The sequence below is a fragment of the Bufo bufo genome, chromosome 4 (assembly GCF_905171765.1).
Source record: "Bufo bufo chromosome 4, aBufBuf1.1, whole genome shotgun sequence".
In the NCBI taxonomy this organism is placed as follows: Eukaryota; Metazoa; Chordata; class Amphibia; order Anura; family Bufonidae; genus Bufo; species Bufo bufo.
Genome location: NC_053392.1, coordinates 262868391 through 262894144, shown reverse-complemented (window position 1 = coordinate 262894144; position 25754 = coordinate 262868391). Strand labels below are relative to the sequence as shown.

The 25754-nt window shown below is 43.4% G+C and overlaps 2 protein-coding genes across 2 annotated transcripts in view; one reads left to right on the top strand and one right to left on the bottom strand.

The window, feature by feature from the left end:
• Positions 1-25754, bottom strand: part of MCPH1 (microcephalin 1) — a 298662-nt gene that overhangs the window by 129170 nt on the left and 143738 nt on the right. The gene's annotated exons all lie outside the window — the stretch shown is intronic.
• ANGPT2 (angiopoietin 2) overlaps positions 23043-25754 on the top strand; it is a 47508-nt gene continuing 44796 nt past the window's right edge. Inside the window, exon 1 of the mRNA XM_040428548.1 lies at positions 23043-23501. Within this exon, the coding sequence (XP_040284482.1) occupies positions 23208-23501 (294 nt within the window). The 5' untranslated portion in view covers positions 23043-23207. The remainder of the gene's footprint in view (positions 23502-25754) is intronic.

Below are 25754 nucleotides of genomic sequence, written 5' to 3'. Positions count from 1 at the left end.
CTATGAATGCCAACATGTACTGTGACATACTGAAGCAGAGCATGATCCCCTCCCTTCAAAAACTGGGTCGCATGGTAGTGTTCCAACAAGATAACGACCCCAAACACATTTCCAAGACGTCCACTGCCTTGCTAAAGAAACAGAGTAATGGTGATGGACTAGCCAAGCATGTCTCCAGGCCTAAACCGTATTGAGCATCTGTGGGGAATACTCAAATGGAAGGTGGAGGAGAGCAAGGTCTCTAACATCCACCAACTCTGTGATGTTGTCAATGAGGAGTGGAAGAGGATTCCAGTGGCAACCTGTGAAGCTCTTGTGAACTCCATTCCCAAGTGAGTTAAGGGAGTGCTGTAAAATAATGGTGGCTAAATATTGACACTTTGGGCAAAATTTGTCCATTTTCACTTTTGTTACCAGCGGTTTAGACATTAATGGCTGTGTGTTGAGTTATTTTGAGGGCACACCAAATGTACAGTGTTATACAAGCTGTACACTGACTACATTGTATCAAAGTGTCATATCTTCAGTGTTGTCCCATGAAAAGATATAATAAAATATTAACAAAAATTTGAGCGGTGGACTTATATATATATATATATACACACACACACACACATATATAGGCTCAAAGTCTTCAAAGATGGACAACTAATGCATAATACACTTCTCTGCAGCATATACTTGCAAATGTCCAATTTTCAAACATGCACAAGTTAGGTCAGTTTCACATGAGCGTGTTGGGTGCGCTGAATTTCCCAGACTGAACACTCGTCCTCTAACCTGAACTCACCGCATCATAATGATTTGTGACACTGTGATTTCTTGCGTGACCGCAGGTCTGCAGTACTGTACTCGCATAATGCTGTGAGAGTACAGTACAAGAAGACCAGTGGTCTGGAAGATTATGATGATGGGTCAGAGAAATGCAGCTATCACATGGAGTGTTTCCCGGACTAAACATGCTTGTATCAAAACTGGTCTTAGAGGCTGCTGAGCAATACTGGGGCACTTTCAGTCATGCAGCGTGCAGATGTAGCATTCATTATCCAGGGATTTTGCATGGTAAGAAAATATCTGCAAATGTGCAGCAGAGTGATAATTGGTCACAATTTCTGTACAGTTTTATCATTCACTTTAATACATTGCATCTCTATAGCCCAGCAATTACCATCAGCTCAAAACCACAGCAATATGTGAAGTGAAAAAACCCAGAGGTTTCACTTAACATCTCCAGTGTATTCTCATATTTGGGTAAAGTGTTGCTCCAGTGTCCAAATGTTTTCTTACTCTCTAAGGGCTTGCATGCCAAGAGTGATTTATTGGCGTACATCATTGGATGAACTGGAGAAAACTACATATAAGCACTGTAGTAAACCAATCATGTAAGATAGCGTCCAACAAGGCATTGGGGCTGCTCCTTTTTTATGTTGCCCTGCTTCCAAAAAATGCAAATTAGTTTTAGTTTCTCCCATATGAATAAGACAAAACTATATTTTCACTTAAAGGGGTTAAAGTTATTTTTATTGATGACCTATCCTCAGAATAGGTCATCAATATCAGATCGGCAGGGTTTTGACACCCGGGACCCCCAACGATCAGCTGGATGAAGAGAAGGCGCGTGCCATGCCAGCCTCCTCTTCTTTACCTGCTCGCCGTGGCATCTGCAGTGGTGAGCATGTGTAATTACACCTAAGTCGTTCCATTAATTTCAGTCAAAAATACTAACACAGAGTACACGTGTTGTCCGAAGCAGCAAAAAAAGCCCAAAAAAAACAATGGAGTTCTATAGAAGAAAAACACTAGGCAATGAGAGGGGGAAAAACCCACTAGACACAGTGCATGTTGCAATATGAAAACAATGCCACTGACATATAAAATCCAACTCAATGGTGAAAATACGGCCCTACCAAAAAATGCCTGTTTTTACCGCACTGAAAATTTGCCACAGATTTCCATTTAACAACTAGAGTGGTCATTTTTTGCTTGTAAAAACGAGGCAAGAGAGACCAGCAAAAAAAAGTGCACCAAAATGCCATAAAAAAGCCCAAAAAAACCTGTGTGTGACGCCAGCCTAAAATTGCTGGTCTGCAATACCAGACAGGTATGGTGCTATATCTGTGAGAAAGCTTTTTCCCATCTTGGACAACCCCTTGAAACTTTCATTACAAAATTTGAGCCATATCAGTGCTGAGACCTTTGCTTTGATGTCCTGAACAGAGCACAGACCGGTGGTTCAGGCGATGCAGAGTTAACCATACATGTGCAGCAAATATAAACCAAAATACTGTACATAAAAAATGTTAGAAACAGAACTGTTTGTCAGATGTTTCCTTCATCTGGGAATTGGCTCCAACTTTGTTCAACTTCCTGTCCTAGCGTATGGAAATAAATAATACTTGTCAATAGCAGCCATGTCCCACATATTGTCAGGCAGAGGCATACTGGAGGACATAACTTTGGTCTTAAGACCTAATGGGTTGCTTTAACATTGCAAAATTAAAAATCTGGTTGTATTGAATTTTCTTCTGAAGATGTATTGGTGGAACTTACTTGTGATGCCACCAGTACAGTATGTATGGGTGTACCTCAATTCTATGTTACCGTTACCTGGTGAACATGTTTGTATGGATGACACTGTGAAAGGTCAGAAACTGAGACCTGGCTAGTGGACACAGAAAAACATCAGGAAGGGAGCAACATAAAATAGGATACAAAAGCAATTATACTCGCGTGATTACTTCCTAATATACTTTCCTATTGGGTGGAGTTAACTTTTTTGAGAAAAAATTAATTAGCAAAGTGTCACAGTCAGCAGACTATTTTTCTATTTGGTCTTTGTTTCTCGCAGAGCTGTAATCGGCTTCCCACTTTCTCTTGTTGACATGGATCTAAACTGGCCATTTTGGTGAAGTCAGTGGCACCATATGAACCTGCCTTCCCCTGGGGCAGAAGATCAGGCACATGTGTGGCACCAGTTAGGCACTACTACTATTATACCACAATATGGCCATGCAACATTCAGAAAAGTTTTCCTGACAATTTAAGTTACAGAATTCATTAGACTTCAGTAACAAATTTTCAATAGGTCCAGCGCCTTGGAATTTAAAATAAAATGTAACTTTTATTTACATAAATAAAAAAAACTCCATGGTGTCCTCGGGTGGAAGCGTTTCGCGTAGATCGCGCATCATCAAGCCCTTCTCTTGATGCCTCTCCCCTGCCCCTACCTGGTGCTGCCTGAGGCGATTGCCTCACCTGGCCTCATTGGTGGTGCACCTCTGACCTCTGCCATTTTTCTTTTCCACATTTACACTTTTTGGAGATGACTCTGTGTAAGTGTCTTTACAGTAGGAAGGAAGCTGTTCTTTAACAGCTTTGCATTCTGAATTCTCCAAAAACCCTTGGGTGCTAAAGTTGAAACTACCAACATAAATATATAGAATAGAGAATGTGTTCTGACAAGAACATACGAGGTGACGGCTCGCTAAGCAGAACAGAACTGTATATCTATCTTCGTAAACATCCTTATCAAGCTTTACTTCACTGTAAGTAACAGTGGAAGTAAAGCATGCTGGTATGTGGAAAATGCTGGTTTTATTCAAGGCTGAAGCGCTTGTCATGTGTGATTATGGCCTGTTTTATGTTCCAGGAAAGGCGAACTGTTTGAATAAAAGTGAACAGATAAAATGAGATTAGGATAAGCAATGTACAATTCATTATGGAGCAGACAGTTTAAGACCTGATATCCGCTACAAGGCAAGTTATGATGAAATCTAAATATCACAGGGCAGATCAGTAGCCCTTTCATAAACACACATCAAAAACTAGGTTCACTCGCAGGCTTGGAAACCCTGAAGTTGATTATTTGATAATTTTTTTTTTTTTTTTTTTTTTTTTTTTTTTTTACTAGGCAGTCCAAATTATAGGATTGCGGTTTTGGAGGACATAAAACTATGCACATTTGACATCACAGTTCCTGGCTCCCACACATTACTAACCGGCCCTTGCATAAATCACTGTTGTAAAAACCATTAAGAAGCGCCGTGTATGCTATAGCTTCAAAGTTTACAATCTGCGTTTTCATTGGTAGGGTTAAAAAACATAAAAACAGGCGGGTAGATTTTTTAATAGTTCTAAATTTAGCCAACTTAAAAGTAGACCAGGCAGACAGAAGAGGTGCCAAATGCACCACAGTGGCTCACATTCTATGATAAATTTGCACATTTCGCTTGACATTTTAGACAATTCTATTCATTTTACGCTTACTTTAGACTAATATTTTGCTTCATTAATGTGACATTTTGCTTCCCATTTTCTGAAGCTAAAATTTAGTGAAATGAATACTGACTATATTTTTTAGAATGGAACACAAAGCAAACAATCAATACAATACACACAATGAGTTCTACAATAAAAAACACAAACTAATATGGCAGCAAAAGCTTCTATGCGGGTAGTGTTTATATAGTATTTCATGCACTCTACAGGAGTCTTATCTTCTTGTCTAGCTGTCAGTGCGCTCTTCAGATGACAGAGGCTCCCATACTAGCTAGTCATGAGCACTATAGATCTTCCCTACATAATCCCTTCAGTACTCCCAGGAGATTCCACGTTGTCTGGTTTCTTTCTCAACAGTGGGCAAACGAAACCTCAAAACACTAGTTTTTATCATATTATATTTAAGTGAACCAAAAATAGCACTCCTACAAAGAGTTTAAACTCATTGCCACAAGAGCTGGCACTATTACACATTATAGGGCTGCCTTTAAAGGAAAATGGGATGCATAGGCACAGAGGGAGCATGCTACATGACAGGCTCAAACTGTGGAGTCGATATGTTACCAAAATTAAACTACCAGATCTACCATACATTTCAGTTCTTGACTAATAGCTGGTGGATGGGTAGGGTTAGAGAGTTAGCACTGTTCTGCCCAGCAGGGTTAGAAAATGATTCTATTTCATTCTGCCAGGGTTTTGGTATTTCTCAAGTGTTTAATGTGGTTAAGCTGTATTACACTTTGTTTTTCCTGTTACAAAGACTGCTGCATTGTGGGTGGTGCAAAGCATTGTGGAAGTGCAAAGCATCCTGGGAAAGATAAGTCTCCAGTCACCAGTACACATCAGCAGAGCTGTCCTTCTGCATATCTCCTTCTCAAACTCCACCATCCTTGTAAAAGTATATCTGGTGAGAGATCTACCTTTGTTTCAGGAATATTATGTTATGCAGAACTGTTCAGTCAGTTGTAATTGTTACTCTGGGAGTTGTTACTACTGTTCGTTAGACATGTAGTCCTATGTTAGGCAGCCATTTTACCATCTGCTTCAGTGTTATGCAAATGTTACAGTACATGCTATTCTATACAGCCAGTAGGGTGGCGAAACGCGCGTTGGGGCATAGGCACAATTTCTGCCTCGGGTACTTCGTTCAACATGGGTAATTGTTCCTCACAGTATTATTGTTTTTGTAATGCGTGTGTGGTTTAGTGGGTCCATCACTGGGCCATGACTTATGACCTCATGATTGGACACCTCTCCTACAGGCCACTGGTTTTTCAAAACCACCTGCATGCAGTCTTATCCTACTGTATGTTCAATGATATATCCACTGTGATCCTTTTGTTGTTGCATATTGTATCAGTGTCTTTTGCAGCTAGTAGCTGTGGTCACCATTAGCCCTTGTATACACACTCTGATATGCGGACCCATTGACACATCTTGTGCCATCCTGTGACTGGACACAGCTCCAGCCTGTTATTGGTCCCCATTCATTGTGTGTATAGAATAGGTCATTTTCAACCTTTATCCATTTTTTCACAGTGTTCATTTTATCATCTCCACTGTGAATTTTGGGGGCTTTTTATGCATGTTTTACCCAGGGATATTTTTACCATCATCAATTGAGCTGAGTACCTGTGTGATTCCCTCTATCAGGGGTATCAGGAGTGAGGAGATTAGCTACCTCCTCCTCCTTTTTTTTTTGTATTCACCTTGTCTATGAATTTTTTTATTAATAAAGATACACTACATATTACATGTGAATACTTTGGTATCATTTATGGGGGTTATTGGGGTGGTCAGGTTAGGCATTGCATGCTATTCTATAAATTATACTTATACATGTTTTTTGTAATCTTGTAGTTTTTCCGCACAATCTCTCACTCATTCGCATCGCGCATAGAGTACAACCTATTGACCAATAAACAAGTTAGACTACAAAGGACAGTCCTCTTATTTGGAAGACAGGAATGGTTTATGCTGAATGTCAGACTGCACACTGTGTGAACGTGTATGAAGATAGAACAAGAACCTTCTAGGACAGGTACTGGAAGCTTTGTTAATGAGAGTGCAGCGAGCCTCTGAGGAGCTGGTGCAGAGGATAAGAGTGGTAGTGGCCCTGATGAGGTGTTATGTCACAGTGTACTCCTTCAGGCCTTTGCTCCCTGGGGATCAGTGCAGTGGATAGGTTGCTTGAAAAAGCAGGCCAGAAGTGAAGAGAAATATAAAAGTCACTGTTCACAAAATAGAACTTATGGTACATCCAGCAGTAGTAGGTACACAAAGTAGTTTCTGGAACCAGGTTAGGAGGTATGGTGGCTGGTTATGTGGCAACAATATGCACATGCAGGCAGTTGTGGATATAAGTGTCCTCTGTGTAATGAAGAGTTGAAATTAGCATGGCCTGGTGGTTATTCTAGGTGATGGGTGTCTGACCTGTTTTTTCCTCACCAGCAGCAGGGTCTGTAAAGCTGAATTTTTAGGTCACTGTCTGTATCTTGACTCTGGCAATCTTCCTGGAGTAAGGGTCTCACAGGAGAATAGTCATCCTTCTTCCACACTCTACTCTGGAACTCCCCCTCCTGGAAGGAAGTAGTCCCAGCCCACTCCTACCAATAAGGGAGTAACAGGGTGGTTATCCATGTTCCTGTCAACCATTGCCAACCTACCTCCTCTATTGGAATATACAGCAGAACATAATAATACACAACATAACAGCAACTGCAGATACCCCTAGATCCGGGGCACTGTAAGAGGCTGGTGGCAATCCAGGAGATAATGACACATGCACAAAATTTAGAATGGCTTGAGATAACTACACCTACTCCAGGGATATCAATTAGGCCAATCTGGGCAATAAACTGCCATGCCAACTTTGACTGTCCACTCAAGCAGTTCCACCCCCATGACTCCAATAACCTCATTTGCAAACAGGGCCTGTGACAAGTATAGGTATTGATTGTACATTAAGGGATATGTATATTAATATACGCTGTAAGGCAGTGGTGGTAGTTTGGGGGCTATACTCTCCTAAAAGATTCCCTTTAGTGTCATCTTTACCAGCAGCATCTATAAATATACAGATCTATTAGCTGTACTACTTCATTAATTTTTTTTTGCCATTTTCCTGTGTTTTTTTTATATGTTTCTAGATGCATGCTATCTTCGGCAGAAAGATCTTTTTATTCTGATTATGGCCACTGTGAGTAATGACAGCCGGTCAGCTAACTAACACATAGGTACAAAAAACAGTCTGACTATTAAAGAATCTAATATTTAAAGTGGTTATGCAATGACGGGAGCCTGCATCGCTCAACAGAGCTCTGGTGAGCGGAGCGGCTCCCTGAAACAGCTGATCGGCGGGGGTTCCGGGACTTAGACCACATCTGATGTGATAATGATGATCTATTCTGAGGATAGGTCATCATTATCATTTCCCAGATAGCCCCTCTTCCAGTTGGCCAATTTAGGGTTGGCCAGCTGGAAGAGGCTGAAGCACTTCTTACTGAATATTAAAGGAGTTTCCCGGGACTTAGATATTAATGACCTGAATCAGGACATGAATATCAGATTGGTAGAGGTCCGACAGCCAGCACTTCCAGCAATCAGCTGTTCTGGCATCTGATGGAAATTATACAGTGGACGGAGCTGGAAGCAAAAGGCTCCATCTAATATACTGAAGCTCATCTCTTTTCCACTTGAATGGGAGATGAGCTGTGCTACCCCGAGCATAGCCAAATCACCATGGGTAGAGTATTCTGCTTCCAGCTCCATACAATGTATAGTTCCTGGTGGCTGCCACAACAGCTGATCAGTAGGAGGGCCAGGCGTCAGACCCCCACAAATATGATATTGATAATCCCTTTAACTTATTGGTGCAACTGAATGATGAGAGCCTATGGAGATCACTTCATTAAAGATATGCCAACAACCTATGAGGGATGGAGGACCCTTACCAGTAGATTATATTCTTGATCATCTTCTTATCCAAATCCAATCCTATCTAATTATTCTTCCTTCTTCAGTTAAGATATGCTAAAAGTGTCTTGCACCAATTATTAGGATTATCTACCGTTTCCATTAGTACAATCTTTGTTATTATTCAAAGGGACGTTTGTTCATAGTGTAATATGTACTGTGAGTTATGCAACAATTACCGATACCAATACGATGATTTTATCGCTAGTTTGATCTTTTTGCGTTTTCAGATTCTGCAATAATTGTTACAACTTGTATGTTAACATGTAAATGTAGGTTAAAAAGATGTTAACTTTCCCAGGACACCCTCCAGAGACCTTGTCTGGAGTCTCCCTTCAGAGATAAAATGCTGAAATTCAACTTCACTTCAATGTGATAAGAAGCCTGAAAATAGCAAACCAGCCAACACAATAAACGTGTAGTAACATGACAGGGTTGTGAATAGGTCATTAAGAACTGTTAAATATGTGATAATGTACAAGCGACATAATCCAGAAAGTCAGATCAGTAAAACACAGCTACAGGGTCGGTTCAGTACCTTGGAAAGGTCTGGGCGAGAACCAGCACCAGATTTATATTTGAGGAACGTGTCCATGTAAAATTCTTCCTGTAAAGTTCTTTGGGTACATTCACATGGGATATACAGTCGTGGCCAAAAGTTTTGAGAATGACACAAATATTAGTTTTCACAAAGTTTGCTGCTAAACTGCTTTTAGATCTTTGTTTCAGTTGTTTCTGTGATGTAGTGAAATATAATTACACGCACTTCATACGTTTCAAAGGCTTTTATCGACAATTACATGACATTTATGCAAAGAGAGTCAATATTTGCAGTGTTGGCCCTTCTTTTTCAGGACCTCTGCAATTCGACTGGGCATGCTCTCAATCAACTTCTGGGACAATTCCTGACTGATAGCAACCCATTCTTTCATAATCACTTCTTGGAGTTTGTCAGAATTAGTGGGTTTTTGTTTGTCCACCCGCCTCTTGAGGATTGACCACAAGTTCTCAATGCGATTAAGATCTGGGGAGTTTCCAGGCCATGGACCCAAAATGTCAACGTTTTGGTCCCCGAGCCACTTAGTTATCACTTTTGCCTTATGGCACGGTGCTCCATCGTGCTGGAAAATGCATTGTTCTTCACCAAACTGTTGTTGGATTGTTGGAAGAAGTTGCTGTTGGAGGGTGTTTTGGTACCATTCTTTATTCATGGCTGTGTTTTTGGGCAAAATTGTAAGTGAGCCCACTCCCTTGGATGAGAAGCAACCCCAAACATGAATGGTCTCAGGATGCTTTACTGTTGGCATGACACAGGACTGATGGTAGCGCTCACCTTTTCTTCACCGGACAAGCCTTTTTCCAGATGCTCCAAACAATCGGAAAGAGGCTTCATCGGAGAATATGACTTTGCCCCAGTTCTCAGCAGTCCATTCACCATACTTTCTGCAGAAGATCAATCTGTCCCTGGTGTTTTTTTTGGAGAAAAGTGGCTTCTTTGCTGCCCTTCTTGACACCAGGCCATCTTCCAAAAGTCTTCGCCTCACTGTGCGTGCAAATGCGCTCACACCTGCCTGCTGCCATTCCTGAGCAAGCTCTGCACTGGTGGCACTCCGATCCCGCAGCTGAATCCTCTTTAGGAGACGATCCTGGCGCTTGCTGGACTTTCTTGGACGCCCTGAAGCCTTCTTAACAAGAATTGAACCTCTTTCCTTGAAGTTCTTGATGATCCTATAAATTGTTGATTGAGGTGCAATCTTAGTAGCCACAATATCTTTGCCTGTGAAGCCATTTTTATGCAACGCAATGATGGCTGCATGCGTTTCTTTGCAGGTCACCATGGTTAACAATGGAAGAACAATGATTTCAAGCATCACCCTCCTTTTAACATGTCAAGTCTGCCATTTTAACCCAATCAGCCTGACATAATGATCTCCAGCCTTGTGCTCGTCAACATTCTCACATGAGTTAACAAGACGATTACTGAAATGATCTCAGCAGGTCCTTTAATGACAGCAATGAAATGCAGTGGAAAGTTTTTTTTGGGATTAAGTTAATTTTCATGGCAAAGAAGGACTATGCAATTCATCTGATCACTCTTCATAACATTCTGGAGTATATGCAAATTGATATTATAAAAACTTAAAGGGATTCTGTCACCAGCTTTCACCCCCTCCAGATAAAAATATGGTTATGTTCAGGGAGCTTTCACGATTCCTAATGTGGTCTTATAAATGTAATCTGTAGGCTCATTTTGCTAAAAAAAACGCTATTACTAACCTGTCATTCAACAAAATAAGGTGCCCAAGGGGATGTAAATGGATCCAAGCTGCCGCCCGCACCCGCCGCCGTTCGTGCCCAGCTCCGCCTTTCCCAACCTCAGCGCCGCATCATAATCCTGTGTGACGCCTCCGGCACTCCATCCCTCCCCCTCCTTCTGCTCTAACATCTCGCGCGTGCGCACAGGGCTCTGCCAGTGTGCAGGTCATCGAGAGGTTGAGCGAAGTGCCGGCGCATGCGCACTTCGCTCTATGAAGCCGAACGGAGAAGTCTGCACGGGCGCATCAGGCAGAGCCCTGTGCGCACGCGCAAGATGTTAGAGCAGAAGGAGGGGGGAGGGAGGGAGAGCCGGAGGCGTCACACAGGATTATGAGGCGGCGCTGAGGTCGGGAAAGGCGGAACTGGGCACGAACAGCGGCGGGTGCGGGCGGCAGCTTGGATCCATTTACATCCCCTTGGGCACCTTATTTTGTTGAATGACAGGTTAGTAATAGCGTTATTTTAGCAAAATGAGCCTACAGATTACATTTATAAGACCACATTAGGAATCGTGAAAGCTCCCTGAACATAACCATATTTTTATCTGGAGGGGGTGAAACCTGGTGACAGAATCCCTTTAAGCAGCAACTTTTCCAATATTTATGTAATTCTCAAAACTTTTGGCCACGACTGTATTTTGTAGCAGAACATTCAACGCAAATCCACAATGGATCCATGTAAAAATCTACATAAATTACATGGCAATATTGACACAGATTTTAACCTCTGTATTGCCGGCAGAACCCCACAGGATAAATGGACGTGCTGCAAATGTAAAATTTGACATTGTGGGCATTTTCAGCAGCATGCTGATGAGATTTTTTTTACAATCTCATCCTTTTTGCTGCTACTGTAAAATGCTGCAACAAGACAGCAAGGATGAGAAGGTTAAAACATTACTTTTAATCAATTGCCCCTAAAAACTGCTGACCAGAAGCAATCACCTGGGGAACTCTGGACTAGTTACCCAGGATGTCTTTCTGTATGTAGGAACCCCTTTTGCATAGCCCTTGTTGATTCATCAGAGACGAGGATGAAGTATGTTGGGAGCAAATAAGTGTGATTATAGGGTAACCAGACATCGGGGCAGATTGTGCAGCCCCTGTAAGGGCGGGAGCCAACATTGAGATACCAGGGAGAGGGATAGCTGTGTGAAGCTGAGGTGTAATAGGGATAGCTAATGTGTCCTTTACCACCAACGATAACTTATGGAGTTTCTCCCACTTTGCCTTCCGGTGAATGCATAGGTATCCCAGTCAGACATTTTAATCTTCTGGTTAAGGGCTGTGATGGCCAGTTTGCATTGTTCGTCCGCGAACATATGCGGGCTGCCATCTTTTTTCACAAGTCCGGAGAGGCACAGGTAAGCCCTTACCTGTGCCTGTGCCGCGAGCCGGTCTGAAAACAAGTGCTGGCACCGGGAGCAGGCAGTTCCGAGAACAGCCCGATGAAGGCCCCTGGTGGCTGTTCTCGGAACTGCCTGCTCCCGCTGACCGCACTTGTTTTCAGACCGGCTCGCGCACAGGCACAGGTAAGGGCTTACCTGTGCCTCGCCGGACTTATGAAAAAAAATGGCGGCCCGCAGATGTTCGCGGGCGAACAATGCGAACTGGCCATCACTGGTTAAGAGCATTTATATACGAGATAAATTCAATGCTTGGACCTGCTTACAGTATCAACTCTGAATGTGGTGGATTCTCTTCAGTATGAACTGTGTTACACACCGCATGTGGTTTATTAGTTATTGATGGACTGTAACGTTTTTAGGACTGTAAGGTTTATGGGTAATCTTCTCATTCTTGCTGTCTTGTGAATATTAAGATGAGAACAGCCATAAATCTATAAACTGGTGGGACTGTGAGCATTCTAATTACTGCTGTGTATTTTCCACCGGTAAATACTTTGCTGAAGATCTGTAGCATTGTTGCCTCTGTGGCCGTACACTAAATGAACCATTTTGAAAGAAAATAATGGGTTACCTCTTAGGTGAACTAGTTTTGCGCAACTAAATATTCTATAATAAAAGTGAACCATACAATACAGTGTATCATGCTAGTTCTAGCCTGATGCTGCCACGGGCAGACTTTTTCAGGGCCACTTTAAGTTCCCAGTCCGCCCCTGGATGGCACTTATGTATTCTGTAGCAGAAGGGGTTATCCAATCATTTGTAATTGATTCCCTATCCTATGGATAGGTCATCAGCATCTGATTGGGGAAGTGGGGGGGGGGGGGGGGAAAGGGGTCCGACACTCAGGACTGCGGTCATTTTGCAGCTGCCTGTGGCCATTTTGCAGCTTAGCCTAGGCCAGTGACATCATTGCTTCACTTAAATGGGGCTGAGCTGGCCTAGGGTAAGCAGCGAGAAAGCCGAAGTGCTTATTTGCTGGGTCCTGGTTGCCAGGCCCCCGATCAGATGCTGATGACCTATCCAGGGGATAGATCATCAGTTACAAGTGGTCAGATAACCCCTGACTATTTAATTTACAAATTTACAACTCTGCATAGCTGTGTATTTAACCGCCTCCGGACCGCCTAACGCAGGATTGCGTTCCGGAGGCGGCAGCCCTGCGCACAGTCACAGATGCGAGATTTCCTGTGAACGCGCGCACACAGGCGCGCGTTCACAGGATCGGAAGGTAAGCGAGTGGATCTCCAGCCTGCCAGCGGCAATCGTTCGCTGGCAGGCTGGAGATGCGATTTTTTTTAACCCTCAACAGGTATATTAGACGCTGTTTTGATAACAGCGTCTAATATACCTGCTACCTGGTCCTCTGGTGGTCCCTTTTGTTTGGATCGACCACCAGAGGACACAGGTAGCTCAGTAATAAAGTAGCACCAAGCACCACTACACTACACCCCCCCCTGTCACTTATTAACCCCTTATTAACCCGTGATCACCCCATATAGACTCCCTGATCATGATCACCCCCCTGTCATTGATCACCCCCCTGTCATTGATCACCCCCCTGTAAGGCTCCATTCAGACGTCCGTATGATTTTTACGGATCCACTGATACATGGATCGGATCCGCAAAACACATACGGACATCTGAATGGAGCCTTACAGGGGGGTGATCAATGACGGGGGTGATCACCCCATATAGACTCCATGATCACCCACCTGTCATTGATCACCCCCCTGTCATTGATCACCCCCCTGTAAGGCTGCATTCAGATGTCCGTATGTTTTTTACGGATCCATGGATACATGGTTCGGATCCGTAAAACACATACAGGCGTCTGAATGGAGCCTTACAGGGGGGTGATCACCCCATATAGACTCCCTGATCACCCCCCTGTCATTGATCACCCCCCTGTCATTGATCACCCCCTTGTAAGGCTCCATTCAGACATCCGTATGATTTTTACGGATCCACTGATACATGGATCGGATCCGCAAAACACATACGGACGTCTGAATGGAGCCTTACAGGGGAGTGATCAATGACGGGGGTGATCACCCCATATAGACTCCCTGATCACCCCCCTGTCATTGATCACCCCCCTGTAAGGCTGCATTCAGATGTCCGTATGTTTTTTACGGATACATGGATACATGGTTCGGATCCGTAAAACACATACAGGCGTCTGAATGGAGCCTTACAGGGGGGTGATCACCCCATATAGACTCCCTGATCACCCCCCTGTCATTGATCACCCCCCTGTAAGGCTGCATTCAGATGTCCGTATGATTTTTACGGATCCACCGATACATGGATCGGATCCGCAAAACACATACGGACATCTGAATGGAGCCTTATAGGGGGGTGATCAATGACAGGGGGGTGATCACCCCATATAGACTCCCTGATCACCCCCCTGTCATTGATCACCCCCTTGTAAGGCTCCATTCAGACGTCCGTATGATTTTTACGGATCCACTGATACATGGATCGGATCCACTGATACATGGATCGGATCCGCAAAACACATACGGACGTCTGAATGGAGCCTTACAGGGGGGTGATCAATGACAGGGGGGTGATCACCCCATATAGACTCCCTGATCACCCCCCTGTCATTGATCACCCCCCTGTAAGGCTCCATTCAGACATTTTTTTGGCCCAAGTTAGCGGAAATTATTATTTTATTTCTTACAAAGTCTCATATTCCACTAACTTGTGTCAAAAAATAAAATCTCACATGAACTCACCATACCCCTCACGGAATCCAAATGCGTAAAAATTTTTTGACATTTATATTCCAGACTTCTTCTGACGCTTTAGGGCCCCTAGAATGCCAGGGCAGTATAAATACCCCACATGTGACCCCATTTCGGAAAGAAGACAACCCAAGGTATTCCGTGAGGGGCATATTGAGTCCATTAAAGATTGAAATTTTTGTCCCAAGTTAGCGGAAAGGGAGACTTTGTGAGAAAAAATAAATAAATATCAATTCCAGCTAACTTGTGGCAAAAAAATAAATTTCTATGAACTCGCCATGCCCCTAATTGAATACCTTGGGGTGTCTTCTTTCCAAAATAGGGTCACATGTGGGGTATTTATACTGCCCTGGCATTCTAGGGGCCCTAAAGCGTGAGAAAAAGTCTGGGATCCAAATGTCTAAAAATGCCCTCATAAAAGGAATGTGGGCCCCTTTGCGCATCTAGGCTGCAAAAAAGTGTCACACATCTGGTATCGCCGTACTCAGGAGAAGTTGGGCAATGTGTTTTGGGGTGTCTTTTTACATATACCCATGCTGGGTGAGATAAATATCTTGGTCAAATGCCAACTTTGTATAAAAAATGGGAAAAGTTGTCTTTTGCCGAGATATTTCTCTCACCCAGCATGAGTATATGTAAAAAGACACCCCAAAACACATTGCCCAACTTCTCCTGAATACGGCGATAGCACATGTGTGACACTTTTTTGCAGCCTAGGTCGGCAAAGGGGCCCACATTCCAAAGAGCACCTTTCGGATTTCACAGGTCATTTACCTACTTACCACACATTAGGGCACCTAGAATGCCAGGGCAGTATAACTACCCCACAAGTGACCCCATTTTGGAAAGAAGACTCCCCAAGGTATTCCGTGAGGGGCATGGCGAGTTCCTAGAATTTTTTTATTTTTTGTCACAAGTTAGCGGAAAATGATGATTTTTTATTTTATTTTTTCTTACAAAGTCTCATATTCCACTAACTTGTGACAAAAAATAAAAACTTCCATGAACTCACTATGCCCATCACGAAACACCTTGGGGTGTCTTCTTTCCAAAATGGGGTCACTTGTGGGGTAGTTATACTGGCATTTTAGGGGCCGAATGCGTGAGAAGTGGTTTGAAATCAAAATCTGTAAAAAATGGCCGGTAAAATCCGAAAGGTGCTCTTTGGAATGTGGGCCCCTTTGCCCACCTAGGCTGCAAAAAGTGTCACACATCTGGTATCCCCGTACTCAGGAGAAGTTGGGCAATGTGTTTTGGGGTGTCTTTTTACATATACCCATGCTGGGTGAGAGAAATATCTTGGCAAAAGACAACTTTTCCCATTTTTTTAATACAAAGTTGGCATTTGACCGAGATATTTATCTCACCCAGCATGGGTATATGTAAAATGACACCCCAAAACACATTGCCCAACTTCTCCTGAGTACGGGGATACCACATGTGCGACACTTTTTGCAGGCTAGGTGGGCAAAGGGGCCCACATTCCAAAGAGCACCTTTCGGATTTCACCAGCCATTTTTTACAGATTTTGATTTCAAACTACTTACCACACATTAGGGCCCCTAGAATCCCAGGGCAGTATAACTACCCCACAAGTGACCCCATTTGGAAAGAAGACACCCCAAGGTATTCGCTGATGGGCATAGTGAGTTCATGGAAGTTTTTATTTTTTGTCACAAGTTAGTGGAATATGAGACTTTGTAAGAAAAAAAAAAAAAAAATCATAATTTTCCGCTAACTTGTGACAAAAAATAAAAAGTTCTATGAACTCACTATGCCCATCAGCGAATACCTTAGGGTGTCTACTTTCCGAAATGGGGTCATTTGTGGGGTGTTTGTACTGTCTGGCCATTGTAGAACCTCAGGAAACATGACAGGTGCTCAGAAAGTCAGAGCTGCTTCAAAAAGCGGAAATTCACATTTTTGTACCATAGTTTGTAAACGCTATAACTTTTACCCAAACCATTTTTTTTTTTACCCAAACATTTTTTTTTTATCAAAGACATGTAGAACAATAAATTTAGAGCAAAATTTATATATGGATCTCGTTTTTTTTGCAAAATTTTACAACTGAAAGTGAAAAATGTCATTTTTTTGCAAAAAAATCGTTAAATTTCGATTAATAACAAAAAAAGTAAAAATGTCAGCAGTAATGAAATACCACCAAATGAAAGCTCTATTAGTGAGAAGAAAAGGAGGTAAAATTCATTTGGGTGGTAAGTTGCATGACCGAGCAATAAACGGTGAAAGTAGTGTAGGTCAGAAGTGTAAAAAGTGGCCTGGTCATTCAGGGTGTTTAAGCACTGGGGGCTGAGGTGGTTAAGGGTGTTTAAGCTAGGTTGGCTGAGGTGGTTAACTGTCGTTGTTGAATCTCCGTCAGCTTGTTTCAAGCAGATGACGTAAGGCTGCTGCCAAACCTCTTTGCCACTAGCTGCACTGGGTTGGAGCTGTGATATGCTGCTGTAAAGGGAAATCTGCAGCCTCTCCTGTGCCTTTGACATACACTATATCCTTACAATCCTACAAACGCCAGTGTACCTAATGAGTAGACCAGGGATCAGCAACCTTCGGCACTCCAGCTGCTGTGAAACTACAACTCCCAGCATGCAAACATGCTCGGCTGTTCTCACAACTCCCATAGAAGTGAATGGAGCACTCTGGGAGTTGTAGTTTCAGAACATCTGGAGTGCCGGAGGTTGCTGATTCCTGGAGTAGACCATCATGGTGTTACCACAGCTATTTGCTGTAGCACAGTAATTTCTGCCATCAAGTTAGCAGACAGAAAGTGGACTACTCTCTAGGGATCGACTGATTATCGGTTTGGCAGATATTATCGGCCGATATTGAGTATTTTGAACGTTATCGGTATCGGCATCTATTTTGCCGATATACCGATAACATATTGGGAACACAGAACGCGCTGCTCTAAGCGCTCTCTGTGTTCCCTCCGCAGCACAAGGGAGAAGGAAGCAGTGTCTCCCTCCCCCTGTGCTGCTGCTGCTGCCGCCAATGAGAGGAGAGAACATAAGAGGAGGGGAGGGGCTGTGGCCACTGCGCCACCAATGAAGATAAGCCTTTCATTAATTCATATACAGGAGGCGGGAGCTGGCTGCAGAATCACATAGCCGGCTCCCGACCTCTATGAGCGATAGCTGCGATCCGCGGTAGTTAACTCCTCAGGTGCCGCGGATCGCAGCTACGGCTCATAGAGGTCGGGAGCAGGCTATATGATTCTGCAGCCAGCTCCCGCCTCCTGTATATGAATGATTGAGAGACTTATCTTCATTGGTGGCGCAGTGCGCCCCCCCAAGCCCCCCAGTATTAATCATTGGTGGCGCAGTGCGCCCCCCACCCCCATCCCAATCCCGGCCAATAGTAAAAACATTGGTGGCGCAGTGCGCCCCCCCCCCACCCAGTATTACTCATTTGTGGCAGTGGCCACAGGATCCCCTCTCCCCTGCTCCTCCGATCGGAGCCCCAGCTGTGTAAGCCTGGGGCTCCGATCGGTTACCATGGCAGCCAGGACGCTATTGAAGCCCTGGCTGCCATGGTAAGCTCCATGCTGCTGTGTGCACAAAGCACAGAGCAGAAGGGACAGTGTGAGATCCTATTCACCCTGATAGAGATCTATCAGGGGGAATAGGACAAGGGTTCTAGTCCCTAAGGGGGCTAAAAGTTAGTAAAAAAAAAACCACAAAAATATTAAGTATAAATGAAAAAGATTTATAAAAAAAAAAAAAAAAACACATTAACAATAAACAAAAAAAATACACATTAACAATAAACATTAATTTTCAGCAGATTTGTGTAGGAATTTTTTTTTTCTCAAAAATGAAAATTCCCAGAATATCGGTATAAATTATCGGCTATCGGCCTGAAAGTTCACAAATTATCGGTATCGGCCCTAAAAAATCAATATCGGTCGATCCCTACTACTCTCTTCTAAAAGTCAGAGATTGCTTGGGGGAAATTAGAAGAATACTGTCAAATTGTAAGGTTAAACAAATGGTGAATATGTTTTCTTATCTTTTGAATTAAAATTTCCAAACCTTGCATACTTGCACAGCTCATTGACCTTTTTAGAATGCGGTTGTAACTTTTTCCTCACTAGAGTAACATACTAACAGTTTATAAGGCTGAAAAAAGACATACTTCCATCCAGTTCAGCCTGTTCTCCTGCAAAAGAACAATGCTTAAATGGCCACTAACTTTTCAGAGAACTTTGAATCTTTAGTACTGGCAAATATAACAAACTTTGCCGCCTCCCCTTTGCTACACTATCGCTCTGAACACGACCGTGCTGTTTTTTACGATCCGCAAATCGCAGATCCGCAAAACACGGATGGCGCTCGTTTGCCTTCCGCAATTTGCGGAACGGAACAGGAGGCTTATTATAGAAATGCCTATTCTTGTCCGCAAAACAGACAAGACTCGTAATTTTTTCGTGGGGCCACGGAACGGAGCAACGGATAGCACACAGAATGCTGTCCGCATCTTTTGCGGACGTACTGAAATGAATGGTTCCGTATACGGACCGTATGCGGAACGCAGAAATGGCACGTATACAGAACGCAAAATACGTTTGCTTAAGTGAGCCCTTAATCAGACCAAAAAAATCAACTCGCCTCTCCTGTTCTGGATGCCGCTGGCCTCATGTGAGGTCACACGCCGCGCCAATGTCAGGTCACAGTACAGTGTGTGGCGTTGGCAGAAGACGACCAGGGAGTGGTGTATTCACTGCTCCCAGGTCCTACTGTACTAGCATTTGCCCTATAAGATGTACTGACAAAGAGTGCATTTTATGGGGCGAAAAATACTGTGTGTATGTCGGATGGTGATGAGCTGAGACTATTTAAGAAGTATTCTGGTGTGAAAGGTACTATGAATATGACAGAATAGACTGAAACCACTACAGTTCCAAAAATACTACTACTTTAACATAAAACAGGGCAGCTTGAGAATATCAAATTGCACTGCACTTCCCTGACACCCCATTTTGCAGATAGTAATGAATAACAGAATTCATAAATTTATTCACAATGTTGTGAAACCGGTTGTGCTGTACTCTGTCTGTACAAGAGCATACAATGAATGTACAGTTTTTTTGTAACATTGTGATAAGTAAATTTTACATAATGTGGACAGTACAGGAAAAAAGTTATTACTTTTGACGACAGCCAGCCAGAATCCTATTCTGTACTGATAAGGGACAAACACCCCAAAACAGCTTCTGCGGATGGATATTTGGCTTGGCTATTTTCTTGTCCTTTTCTTGTTCTTGCTAAAAATGTGGACTGACTCATAGGGAGCCACTTCCAAAAGGTGCTGCTAGAGAGACAGTTCTCTTCCAATGGTAGATACCTCTTTGCATTTGGTCACAATAGTTATAGTAAAGAAACAATCCACCAAACTGCCAACCAGTGCGTCCGGCACTTACATGAGGACACCCGTCTTTTCAATATCTGCTTTATAAGAAAGGTGCAAGGAGTGAGACGAGTGGTCCTCTTGGACAACCAGCCAAGGCTACTTTCACACTTGCGTTAAACTTTTCCGGTATTGAGTTCCGTCCCAGGGGCCCAATACTGGAAAAAAAACTTATCAGTTTTATCCTAATGCATTCTGAATGGAGAGAAATCCGTTTAGTATGCATCAGGACAACTTCAGTTCAGTCACTGGACGGTTTTTGGACCCAGAAAATACTGCAGCATGCTGCGCTATTTTCTCAGTCCAAAATTCTGGAACACTTGCCGGAAAGCCGGATCCGGCATTATTTTCCATTGAAATGCATTAATGCTGGATCCGGTCCCAAGTGTTTAGGGTAAACCGATCCGTTTTGCGGTCTGCGCATGCGCAGACCTTTAAAAATGTTAAAAAGATAAATACCGGATCAGTTTTTCCAGATGACAACCGGAGAGATGGATCCGGTATTGCAATGCATTTGTGAGATGGATCCGGATCAGTCTACAAATGGTATCTGTTTGCATACTGCCCGAACTGCCTGTCTGAATCCAGCAACGCAAGTGTGAAAGTACCCTAAGAGGTATGTGCCGTTTTACATAGAAAGTGCATTTACATCCTAACACTGAAAGTTAGCTTAGAACCATCACAGAATCTGATAGATGCTCAAATTTCAAAGGCATGTTTTCTTTTTGTGTTTATCAGCCCTCTCTCTTCCTACTGCATTGCTTATCGTGCAATCTTCAGCTCTACATGAGCCTAACTCTCTACCAGCCAGGTGAGGTACTTACGGATGTACCTCTTAACACTTTCTAGGAGTGCCCAAGAAAGTAACATGATTGCACTGTATTAGGTTTGACCTGTCCTGAGACAGTAATGTAACGCTGGCAACGTGGACAACAGATTGATGGCTTTTACTTAGACTAATATTGCAAACCCTGAGGACAGCAAAGGGATTTGCCCTGCTGAATCGTTGAGAGAGGATTGACTAGATTGCACACAATTGACTCTCAGCTTCTATATAGGTGCCAGGTTTGGTAGGATTGGCAACAATCTGTCGTGTATGAGGTGTCCTGGCTCTCCCTCCATGGCAGATTTTGAAGGAAAGAAGGATCAGGCCTCTTGAATTCCCAAAAGTTTGATCCTTTGTTCTCACCAGATAAAATGCCACCAGGTGTCCAGCTAGGCCTCTTTCACACTTGCGTTGTTGGGATCCGGCGTGCACTTCCGTTGCCGGAGGTGCCCGCCGGATCCGGAAAAACGCAAGTGTACTGAAAGCATTTGAAGACGGAACCGTCTTCCAAATGCTTTCAGTGTTACTATGGCAGCCAGGACGCTATTAAAGTCCTGGCTGCCATAGTAGGAGCGGGGAGCGGGGGAGCAGCATACTTACAGTCCGTGCGGCTCCCGGGGCGCTCCAGAATGACGTCAGAGCACCCCATGCGCATGGATGACGTGATCCATGCGATCACATGATCCATGCGCTTGGGGCGCCCTGACGTCACTCTGAAGCGCCCCGGGAGCCGCACGGACTGTAAGTATGCTGCTCCCCCGCTCCCCGCTACACTTTACCATGGCTGCCAGGACTTTAGCGTCCCGGCAGCCATGGTAACCACTCTGAAAAAGCTAAATGTCGGCTCCGGCAATGCGCCGAAACAACGTTTAGCTTAAGGCCGGATCCGGATCAATGCCTTCCAATGGGCATTAATTCCGGATCCGGCCTTGCGGCAAGTGTTCCGGATTTTTGGCCGGAGCAAAAAGCGCAGCATGCTGCAGTATTTTCTCCGGCCAAAAAACGTTCCGTTCCGGAACTGAAGACATCCTGATGCATCCTGAATGGATTTCTCTCCATTCAGAATGCATTAGGATAATCCTGATCAGGATTCTTCCGGCATAGACAACGGAACTCTATGCCGGAAGACAAGAACGCAGGTGTGAAAGAGCCCTAGGACTTAGGATGTAAGTTCCGACAATGCCATAGATAATTATTATTACTTTAAAAAAAACGGACTATTCTAGGACAGGTCAAAACTATTGCAAAGAAAGTATGTATTACTATATATTGGACCCCTCCATCAGTCAAGTCCCAGCCTAGCTAAAACAGAGCAGTCAGTCTGGAGCATTTCTGTGTAGTAGGAGGGGTGAGAGATGAGAAGGGAGAAGTAAATGCCTAACTTTCTGGGCTGCTGCATTCCTCGAATGTACTTCTACTTTGTGGAGATCTCTGGCTTCTAAACAACGGAGCGTGTATGATTCACTTATACAGTATATACCATATCAAAAAATTTTAAAAAAAATACTACGAAGGATCGAAATAATTTTTTGGTATTCATTGTTGTTACCATGCTTTGATAATAAAGAGGGAAAAGTCTACACATCAGGAGTCATTACTTTTTACATATAAATGTCTACAAACACTATCTTTGGCTTTTGAACATGTACATTTCATTTTTCATTTAAAGTAGGACAAAATTAGTCGATATAGTTGAAGAAACTATTGCTCTGTATATGGCTAGTTTTACATCCACATGCATGCTTTCATGAGTTAGTAGATAGTGACACAAAAGCCAGCGCTCCAGGTCTGCTGCTTTTTCCTATCCTGATTGTTCAGTACACTTGGACAGCTCAATGACTTTAGCATAAGGGAAGTGGCTGTCCTTCCTCTATGCCACAGCTCAGCAGACAGAAATGATCTGGTTTTATCTGTCATTCCCCAGGGTCTCGAGTAAAAGTCCCTCAAAAGCCCATGAAGCAGGCGTGGTTTAGTAGAGCTCTCCCCTATAGCAGGACAGGGGTGGTCCTGCCAGGCTGTGCACATGTCATCTGCTCGCTGTTTAAGACTAAGTACTTCAGGTTTCAAATCTCTCACACCAAAGCAACACAGCTTTGATTTGGAAAATACTAAAAGCGCTCTTCTTTGCACATATTTTATTACTGAAATCTTCTGTTAATAAGCCTTGAATTGTTTTTGTTTTTTAAGATTTCTATAATTTTCTGACATACAAAAACTAAAATTGTCATGTGGCTATCTGCAATCACTATGCTGCTGGTGGTCTTGAGGAGCTTTGATGAGAGCCTGGCAACAAGTCGGAAAGCTGTGGAGAGCCCAGGAAAGAAGCAGTATCAGGTGCAGCATGGGGCTTGTAGCTACACCTTTCTTCTGCCAGAGGTGGACAACTGCCGTTCTGCTCCTGCCAGTCCCTATGTGTCTAATTCAGTACAACGGGATGCTCCGCTGGACTATGATGATTCTGTACAGAGACTGCAGCTTTTGGAGAACATCATGGAGAACAACACACAATGGCTTCTAAAGGTAAGCTTGATAGAGAGCATTACAAACTGTCACTCAAGTGTACCGTTTTTATGTCATGTATGGAAAAAAACTCAATGCATAATTGAATTTGTCATTTAACTATTTGCGGTTCATCAGTATGTTTACTTGCAGTCCTATGTAAAACCAAAGAGAACACCTCTTTTTATTTTATTTTATAGACAATATGTCAGTGACCCCAGATTAAGGTGCTCTCTCCCTAAGGAGAGTTAGTTCCCCCTTGACCCCAGATCAGCATGACAAGACTCTGGTGCAGAGTCTGCTTGGGTCAGGTCTTAAACTATAATCCCTTTTACGAGCTATTTTTACTGCATGCGATTTATCTAACTTGCAGATAAATGAAGACTGTAAGTGGGCACTCAGAGCAAACACAAGGGATACAGAGGCAAGCTGTAAAAGCTTCAGGATTTATGGCACAAGATAGGACAGTATTAGATTGCTTCATGGTTCTAAGGGGGATTGAGGATACAACTGTAGTGAGTCGGGTCAGAAAACTAAATCCGCACATCATTTTCAGCTTTGGGAACATTCTTCATTGAAACCACTGTCTGCAACACATCAATGATAATATAGTACTATATATTGCTATTTAGATATCGACCTAATGTAATGAACAGAACTCTGCTTTAGAGAAACTTATTAGGGAATTGCATTAAGAGCAATTCCCAAACATAACTTTATGACTTGAACTGCTTAGTTTTCAAGTGAAAGGGGCTCCAACTCAGAGCTGTAGAGAGGTGAAGTTCTGTGAATGGACCTCAGAGATGCTGTCAGCATTACAGCCGGTGTGAGGAGTCCATTCACAGAACAGAAGACATGGACATGTATTCTGCCGGTGGTGCCTGCTGCGGGGGCTTTAAATTCACCTGTTGGAGGGTAAGGCCCACGTCACATAGATCGGTTTACACGGCCAGTTTTATTCTGAGCGCCGGACACAACTGATATATGTGAACTGCACTTCAGGGCACGGATCTGGCATCTCTACGCGGATAGCACCGGACAGAAAAAGTGAGCATGCAGCATTTTTTTTCCGTTCCGGCGCTATTTGACATCCGGCATCACAAATGATGCGCCAGAGGTAGGAGAACAATCTCATAGAAAACAAAGTTCTAGCTTCCTTTCACCTCTGGCGTTTTTTGCTTCACACCAGAGGGGAACTGAACCACATGGCCGGATATACGTGAAGGGGCCCCAGAGATAAAAACTATTTAAAATAGGGCAATACTGATTTAGCAATCCCCTAGTACAGTGATGGCTAACCTCTTGCACTTCAGCTGTAGTAAAACTACGACTCTCAGTGTGCTCCATTCATTTCTATGGAGTTTTGAGAACAGCCAAGCAAGTGTACCTCTTGGGAGTAGTAGTTTTACCACAGCTGGAGTGCCGGAGGTCAGCCATCACAGCCCTAGTTTACAGATCGAGCAATGCTAAGATTGTCATCTGGCACCGATCCTCGTGATAGAACACTACAGGATTTCACATAATACCTACAATCATGCCTTAGCCCAGACCAACTGGTAAAAGACAAATTGAACTCATCTACATGGAGCTTCACAGTCATCTAGAAGATGCTCTTTATTAAGTGTTTTCACTGTCCGAACGGTGCAGAGGTACCACATGGTAACATCTGCAAGGGATCTCGGCAAACATGTGCCATGGTCAGGACCATGGGGGGCCCATCAGCCAATTAGACTAGAAGGTGCAGGCATTAGCATATGGCACATGCTTCTGAATGGCACCCTGGTGAATGACAGATTCCCTTTAAGCAAGCAGGATGTGTCTTCATACACGTTAATAGCACCAAAATATTAAAGAAAGGGGAACACTTGACCACCCACACAGGCAAGTGCCATAATCAAAGTGCTGGTGATTGATTCTCAGTGATGTCTGACTAAGAAGGAGGTTCCATCATATAGTGTGGATCCTGATACAGAACCCGTCCCTTGTGGCCTTTTCGGAAGTCACCCCTTTGTCTGACTGGAAAGAAAAATATAGTTTGTACAGTACTAAGAGTGCAAGATAATAAACGATGCTTATGCTTGTCGCATGAGGGTCATGTAAATGGATGCATGGACAGGGTTCACTGAAGGTACATGGAGGAAATATTCTCATGGTAGATCCAGTTCAGAGATACAAATTGTGCTTGCGTATTACAAGATGGGACAGTTTTAAGCTTGTTCTTTTAAAGATCGTGTCCACTAATGTTTAGGGTAGTGGTGTGCAACTGGTGGCCAT